Source organism: Hippoglossus stenolepis, chromosome 5 (genome assembly GCF_022539355.2).
Source record: "Hippoglossus stenolepis isolate QCI-W04-F060 chromosome 5, HSTE1.2, whole genome shotgun sequence".
NCBI lineage: Eukaryota > Metazoa > Chordata > Actinopteri > Pleuronectiformes > Pleuronectidae > Hippoglossus > Hippoglossus stenolepis.
The window spans coordinates 6668681-6677493 of record NC_061487.1 but is presented as its reverse complement, the minus strand read 5'-3'; the positions used below and the strand labels follow the sequence as shown (position 1 = coordinate 6677493).

General features: G+C 42.7%; 1 protein-coding gene across 1 annotated transcript; it reads right to left on the bottom strand.

Moving 5' to 3' along the window:
* Window positions 1-128: 128 nt before the first annotated feature.
* On the bottom strand, window positions 129-7834 carry tmem168b (transmembrane protein 168b). Its single transcript, XM_035156890.2, has 4 exons — window positions 6338-7834; window positions 4894-5036; window positions 4127-4401; window positions 129-2568 (listed from the first exon to the last, which is right to left on the bottom strand). The coding sequence occupies exons 1-4, from the start codon at window positions 7472-7474 to the stop codon at window positions 2021-2023; spliced, it is 2103 nt and encodes a 700-aa protein (XP_035012781.1). The 5' UTR covers window positions 7475-7834; the 3' UTR covers window positions 129-2020.
* Between the last annotated feature and the right edge of the window lie 979 nt (window positions 7835-8813).

Sequence of the window (8813 nt, the reverse complement as noted above, 5' to 3'; positions counted from 1 at the left end):
AGTCTAAAATGTGAATCTAAGGCTTTAAAAACTTAAATGTCAAAATATTATGTAATGTCTTTAATAGGTTTAGGTAGGTCTCATTTATGTTCACATTTGTTTAACATTGCTTCTGCTGCACTTTATAATTAGTTTTGGTAACATGCAGTTTATTTTGTTGCAGTTCTTTCTCAACAGTACAGACGTCACTGTAATAAAACTACAAACATGGAAAACAACTCTCATACAATCAGCTTCACTGTAGGAAAGACCGATACCTACTGTCTCTGCTGTAACTTGTGAGGTAACGTGTTTAGAGAGTTAATCTCTACTCTGCTACCTCAGTTTATCTTAAGATATGGGGAAGTGTAAGCATATCTGGGATTGATATTCCTTCATATCTGTCATACTGGACATAAATCTTATATTAGAATCATTTATATAAAAAAGTCTTCAATTGAAATTGATGAAACCTGCAGAATACCTGGTTGTCATACATGAAGATGTCTTGTGTGTCAATTTCCTGTCACACATCGAGGAGAGGAGTTGGTGATGAAACTATTCAACCTTTCACTACATATTGAAGTTGAGTAGCTGGGTCTTAAGTACTTAGTTGTGTTTTGCATTAACGCCACAACTGCAAAAGTTAAATACAGAAGCCTCAGCACAAAAAAAAAGCGAAGTGAGCAACAATGGGTGTTGACCATGAACTGAGCTTTTGCAGTTGTGTTTTCCATTACGGCGCTTGTGTGACACGTCTCGTCCACCATACACATACACGAAAAATATAACATTTTGTCCTGACCAAATTGCGTTACTTTATTTTGTAGCTGCTTGCTTCTATAACAATGAAGTGCGTTCGCCGACGACCTGTCTGCATGTTGGCAGCTTTATTTCAACTCTTCTCCCAATGAGGTTCCCTTCAGTAGTGTGTGAGCAGGCGAAAGAGAGACGATGTTGAGTTTCTTTGTTCTTCAAAGGAATGACGAGGGGTTTAAAAGGAGCACTTCATTCCAGGAAATCAGCAAACATTTTAGAGCTCAGCCAAACTTGGTACATTTACAGTCTCAATACAACAATCAAAAATTACATATTTTCAGGAGACTTTTAAGGAAGAAGTTTTTAAAGAAATAGTAGCCCCATAAAGTGTCTCCCTAGTGCAGAGCATTTCAATTTTGTGAATGGAAGATAGTTTTTCTCCATGTATGTGACACATGAATTAACCTGCTTCACTTAGTTTAAGGCAGAATATATTATAGAAGCCTATTAAAATAATATATTGAGCAGTGTCCCACTCGTCTCTAATTGCATAGTTTCATCCATTCTTCAACTTATTGTCCTTCAGCTAATCCATCGACATACACGTACAAGTGATGAGAACCATCTTGCACAGCCCAGTGCACTGCAGTGAACTCCTGAAAGAAAACACTCTGGGGTTAACGTAGACATAACTACTGTCATTCTCACACATTTCCTGTAGTACTGGATTAATCAGTACAGGAAATGAACTCTCTGGACTCCCTGAAGCAGCTACAGTGGATATCAAGCATTAGAAAAGCAGTGCATAGAACAAACAGGAGTGTAAGAAGAATCATTTAGCTACCAAAAAATAAAATATAAAACTTCAAGCTCTAGAAACAGATCGCTTGGACTATAATTTATGCCTGAGATCGTCGTCTGAACATGTACCACAGCCTCTTTGGTTTAAGAGCGCGATGTCCTTTGGTAGTTCTGTGGTAAAAGGCACCGTCCGAATGTATCTAACAGTAAATACAAAGCAAAAATGTGCAAATTTGTAAATGGGCTCAGTCTCAAAATGAACTGGGATCTCTGAGTCAAAGCTAAAAATACACATCTATATAATAATCGTCAAAGAGTAGAAAACTGATACTAAAGAGACAAAAAGAGGAATCAATCAGTAACCAAGTGATTAGTTTAGCAGTAACAAAAAACAATACTGGTTAGGGATATGGTCTTATTTACGTGTTTTAGAAAAATGTTCCGTGTGAAGTCTACAAATAAAACTTCCCTGTTTGTGTTTCTAAGATCTGACCAGTTTGAAGCCTTGACCTGTGTCCAGTATCGCTGGTGGGAACCAGTTGAGTTTGACTCTCTTGAGGCATCGCAGGCAGACGCTGCAGATCCACAACACATTCATGCTGCCGCACCACAACACCAACTGCACCACGGGGTACGTCATCCGGGGATAGTACATGCTCCAGTGGTTGGTGACGTCGCTTCCGGTTGGCAGGTGCAGCGTGTAGTCACTCCAGTGTTTGGAGATTCCATATGTGGCAGAGACCCCCCGGGCCCTCTCAGACCACTGGATGTTGCTGCTCGAGTTGCAGTTATACTCCACCCACTGAGAGGTAAAGTCTCCGAGCTGCGGTGTGTCCCGCAGCTCCACAGCCATCCCCCTGGCGAGCGTCGCTCCCTGCACGGCCATGTGCGGGCCCTCCACCTTCTTGACCTCATTCACCCACGGCGACGAGTTGTCGCAGTCCAGCACCAGAATGAGGCGCGAGCAGAAGCTGCCGTTCTTCTCCCGCCACCAGTCCAAGATGTGCCCCAAGCGAAGAGTGTCTCCTCCTGATGAACAGAGAATAACATTGAAAAAAGGAGAATAAGATACTTGGCAGGGATCGCTAAGGAGATTTGAACAAAATGCACTAGATAAACAACATTAAACATAATAAATACATAATTAAAAACTGCAATAAAATTATAAACAGACTGAGACTAAGATGTGGGTAAGGGTCAAAGTGGGACCACACATTAATCATGTAAGAAATCGAAGAGAAATGCTTTAAAAATTGTAGACATTCATTATGCAACTATTTTATTGGCTTAGTTTTAAATAGTGTTGATCAGGAAACTCCTGTGTTCCACATCCTGTATGAGAATTGTTTATTGTTCCTCTTTGACAGCTATTGTACACGGAACTATAAAAAACAAACAACTGTCTTTAGCAATCTAAGGACATATTGGTAGGTTTTAAGCTCTGAAAGTTGAAAGTTTTTTTGGTACAATAATGTGTTATTTACAGGGACTAATGTAGCCCAGACCTTCTGCTACCTTTATATACAGTATGAGGACGGGTTCATCTCATCAACATCACCTTTAACATCCTGTTGAATTATCCTGGTCTAAAGTGTTCCAAAGGCCTTTAAAATTGGATACATGAGCAACACTAGATCCTTATAGACCTGAGCACTTATGGTGAGAATAATAATGCCAAGAGTGTTTGCTCTATATTGAAAATACAATTGTTTATCAGGAGTATTCATCATTCGTCAAAATTTATGATATAGTCAAACATTTACAATTGACAGAATTGACTCGAATTGTCAACATTTAAGGTTAATTACAAATAAAATTCTAACTACAGTGTATGCATAATGCCACTGCATCATTCAACCAAAGCTGCTTTCAGACAAGCACTGAAGTCCACATCATTTTCTGGAATTTTCCAGTAGGGCTGAATTGGAGACATCAAATCAGTTGCTCCGAACATTTTCCAGAGGTTTTCCTGCCAACCCTGTGGTTAAATATCCAGAGTGAGCCCATGTAAGAATACAGCAGGAGAATTCACAGTGAGCAAGTGGGTGTGTTGATGAATCTTCTAACACGCAATGGACATAAGAGTGAAAAACAAAGAAACATCTCAGGATGAAAAAGAGGTGTCATACAAGTAGAATATGCCAATGAAGATTTCAACTTAGAAAGACAACGAGCTTCAAGAGCTTTTGATGATAAGGGGCCGACGCTGGGGTCAATGTGCTGCAAACTAAAACACGTGCTTATCGCAGTTGAATCTAAACATCATGGCCTCCGACCCGCTGCACCTAGAGGCCGCCTCGCTGACCTGCACAATCTCCTGTTGCATTCTTCGGGGAAACTCAAGAAATGTCTGGAACCTATTTTCCAGAGTTCGAAACGACTCAAAAAAAGACTTAAATGTAACTGTATTTTCTAAGTTTAAACTCATAAGTTGCTCATGAAATAAAACTCAAAGCATCTCATCTCTTCACAATAAAGCACCTACAAAAACTAAATTTGTGGTTAGAGACAATCTTGTAACAGCACAGCTAATCGTGCACCCTGATTTATTTTTGTGTTAAGAGCATGAGACTTGTACTCTTCTCACCTGACAGCGCCCACTCTCCACTTCTGTGGGTATGACCGCTGTAGAAGATGACGTAAGTGTCGTGGCGAGGCCCGTCTGCCGTGCGGAGCTCAAAGAAGGATTTGATCTTGGCTTGCAGGACCTCTAGAGTCACGCCGCTGGTGGAATAGTCGCAGCCAAAGGTCTCGATCAGGTGGTGGGCGAAGAAGCGCTGCACGTTGTTCAACATGCCTGTGGAACGTCTGTTCAGATCCTGCACCTGGTCCGGAGGCAGCAGCATGGGCTGACCGTCGGGGCTGCAGCACAAATACAAACAACACAGAGGAGTGAATGAAACGTGTCTATTTAGATCAGTCAAGCTGCACAGGCCAGAGCAACCACCTGACTGTGACTGACAACTTCTTGGTTTTAACTATTCTGACAAGCCATATTGCATGTGATGTTTTCCTGCTGAGGAAGACGATTTTAATCATAGCTGTCCAGGCAATAGCAAAATCCAGTCGTGTCTTATTTTTGTGTGGCCAGATGCATAAAAACATAATAAAGAATGACACACAAAGCAAAAAACTAGAATGTCACTAGGTAGAGCGCAAACCCTGCCAAGGCCTGCCAGTCTCCTTTAATTCAATCGAGCTGCACCACATTTCATACTCTCCCAGTTATCAGTTCCCTAAATGATTTGTTGTTTTATCTTTTAATATCTAATATTCTTGGCCCACACACAGTCAACTTGAACATGGCTGCTCGTTTATTTCCCACTCTGCAAGTGGTAAAGCGTCACACTGTACCTGCAGTAGTTGGTGGGAATGACCAGTGCGTAGCCCACACAGGTTCCTCCCAGGCTGTTCCCCAGCTCGTGGAAAAGCCCGTGGAACAGAGACTCGAGAGGCAGGACCAGCAGAGCCATGCTCATGAAGAGGCTGCTGGAGGCCTGCACAGCACATTTATCATTCAAACACGGGTTTAGAGTTAGACAGACAAGAAGACAACTTCTGTGTAAGCCTAAAGCACAGATGTTTTTACATGAATCTTGCACACAACAACTTAGCAAAACTCTCAGGTTCAGATTATGATGCGAGTATGCTCCTAAAAAAACATTACTGTTAAAAAAAGTTTAAAACAATATTAATCTGACCCATCTTATAGCAGGTGAGAATTCGGAGTTATTACTTGATATTTAAAGATGAATTTATGGGTGATAACAGTTTGTAACAGATATATCTGTATTAGTGTATTTTTTTTCTGACATGCACCAACATAAAAACTTTTTTTTACAGAATATAATGCAAAAAGATTGTGTCCGGGGACAACTGTCATATCAGTAATGCTCATCATACTCCGTGTTGCATTAGCTACCTAGATAACAAGTATTTTCATAGCTTTTCAGTTGAGTGGAAGCGAATGTGAGTATCTTCTGTCTTCACTCTATAACATTAAGAGTGTTACTAATGGTAATGTTAATCAAAAACCAACAATTCCAGCCTCTAAATTTAAAAAAGTTCAAACTAAAGTGTCTGGTTTCCACCAGAAATATTAAAATGCATTAGCAACATATATAAATGTGTATAGTAAGGTGTGTGTGTGTGTGTGTGTGTGTGTGTGTCTGGCCATTATTTATTTCAACTATTTATTAGGACAAGAAAATGGGTTCTGAGACTGTGGTGTGTTCTTTCTCCTATTTTCCACATCTTTTAGACTTTTGATAAACAATTGAAAGTTTAAACTATAATGGAAGAAACATTGGTTACAGCCCTAAGGCATCTTACACACGGATACATATTTCATTAATGTTTTAGACTTAAAATTCTATGTTGATGCTTATCTTGTTCTTAAAACATTGATACACCTCTCCACTCATTAATGTTTTAAATATGATTTCGTTGATGTGCTCTGTCACATGCAACTTCTATTAGACTTCTGTCCGTCCTGGGAGAGAGACCACTGGTTTCTATGGTTTGTCCCCTGTAAAATGGGTTTTGGGTAGTTTTTCCTCACTCTAATCAAAGGTTAACGGCAGGTGTGAAATTGTGATGTGCAATTTCCCCCATTTTCTACGAATAATAGCTTATTTTACATTTGAATGAATTGAAACGTAAATATGAAAATGTTGATGCTTGTATTATAATTATTATTATTTTTAAATCATTATCTTTAGCATGATTCCTCTTTTGAAAATGAGCAGATAACTGTGTATGTGATGCCTGCTTGTAAAGTACATGTGTTGTCTCATACCTGCCAACAAAGAGCAGCAACAGCAACAGTTGTGACCAGCGTGAAGAGCGCCAGGCGCTCAGAGATGAGGCAGAAGTGTCTCATGCCCTTGGAGGCCATGATCTTGTCCAGTCCGCTGACCCCTGACCCCTGGTACAGGCATACCCTCTGGCAATCACTGAGCTTGGTGTGGAAGCCCCACACAGTGATGACAAACACCAGGTGGAAGACGCACCAGAGGATCACACACACCACAAATCCTGGGATCATGAAGTACCACTGGTCCCGGTCCGTGAGCTTGTGAGAGGCCAGGATGATGAAGGTCACCTCCAGTGCCAGCAGAGGCAGCAGGGACAGCCGCCACCACAGGCCCCTCCACAGCAGGAAGGGCTGCCAGCGCTCGGTCACGGAGAGGCCGCTGAAGTAGACATCCAGCAGGGGGTCGCAGATGAGCTGGCTGAAGAAGCAGGCGAGGGCGAACGGGTTGGTGGGGACTTGCAGCGAGTTGAAGTACAGCGCCGCGGTGACGGCGGCGAAGCACGACAGGTTGAGGAGAGCCAGGACCGCCTTCATCCGGAGGGCGATCATGACGGTGGCCAGCGCCACCACCAGCACCATCACGCTCAGGGACTCCTGGAGGAGCAGCGCGATGCTGGCGACGGCGAAGCCCACCAGCTCCATCCGCTCCGCCGAAGTGAGGAAGGCGGGTCGGTACCGGGTGCACCCCAGCAGCCTCTCCAGCAGCGCCCACAGCGTCCTCAGAGCCACGCTGGCCAGCAGCAGGTAGTTGGACACCCGCTCCTTCACGTCGCCCTGCACCGCCGGACTGTTGAGGAGGCAGAGCAGCCCCAGCAGGAAGCCGAACAACAGGTGCAGGATGCTGCGGCTCACCCGCTCCATGCTGAAGTGGTAGTAGAGTATGCAAGCCCCCCCCAGGACGAGCAGAGCCAGCACGAAGATGACGAGCAGCGTGGAGTCCGTGGTCCTCTCCCAGCGGGCGTAGAGCCCCAGGCACAGGGCGAGCAGCAGGTTGAGCCCGGACAGGTACCCGAGCCACCGCACCGAGGACCACATGCTCACCTCCCCGTTCACCTCCTCCAGTCGGGTCATGGTTGCGTGGAGGCAGTGGCTGAAACAGTAGCGTAGAAACCGACACATTCTTATATTTAAGTCCCAAATAAACCGTCACTTTGACGGGCTACAGTCGCTTTACAGCCCGGTAAGACATTACAAACCCCGCGACTGACTTCCGCAACAGGTTGAGCTGTTGCGTGGCTAGCTTAGCTACAGTTAGCTCACAGCGGTGCATCTTTACACCGGTGAACGTCAACACTCACACCCTGAAGACCGTAGCTCTGTAGCTCTGCCATCGTTGGATCTGCTTTACTGAATACAGGATGGAGGGCGCAGACACCGGCTGTCCGCACCGGGACAAACACTTCAGGTTCAAAAGTTTGTGTCGCTAAAAGTTTTGGGTCTGATGAAAGTCGCCATGACACTTTCTCCGACTACGGCATGCGCAGAGGGTCAAAAAGTGAAAGTCAAAAGTCAAATCGGTGTTTTTTTATTATTTAAAATGTCCGATATATACAAAATATGTAGTTTGTCTGACATAATTTGGTTGAACATATTTATTTGATTAGCAGCTTGATGTATGATGATGTATTATCCATTAGACTAACCCAGGCACATGCCCGAGGGGTCAGGCTCCCCCAGGGCCAGGGACCGTCGATGTTTCTTGATTGAGAGCATGGAATGACCACAACTACGTCACACGATCAAACATAGTGACGACGATGAGATGAAAAATGACACAAAAACAACAAGAAATGAGTATATAGACACATACAATGAACATAAAGACACTATATGTCCTCAAAGACAGAAAATAACTATATAGAACAGCACTAAACAGACATTAAATGGCGATTTGACACAAACGTTACACAAAATGTCCAGAAAGATACAAAAAAGAACCACATAGACTCAGAAAATGTCAATTAAGACACAAAATGATCACGAGGACACAGAAAACTAGCCTCAAAGATATGAAACAACCATTAGGTCACAAAACATACAGAAAGAGAAAATCATCAGAGATAAAACAGACAATTCTAGATATAGATATATACCTATGATATTTTTTCACTGTATTTGGAGTATTTATTAATAGTTTTGTGCCGCTATTTTACTTTGTCTGTTTTTCCTACAAAAGCTGACTGTGTAACAAACGCAAGTATTCCAATGTACCCATGCAGTCTTGTACCTGTGGAAATGGTGTGATTCATATATTTAATGTGCAGTATTACTACATGAAGTGATCCTGCCTCAATTACACCGATCTCTGCTCTATTCATGTTTTCAATCTCTAATGTCAACTAATATTTTCAGCCAATGATCCACTTGAGCCACTATTACCGCTTCAAAACGTCATAAGCAGTAAATGATTAAAAAAAATAAAGGCACAATACACACAAAAAAAACAACACACCGACAC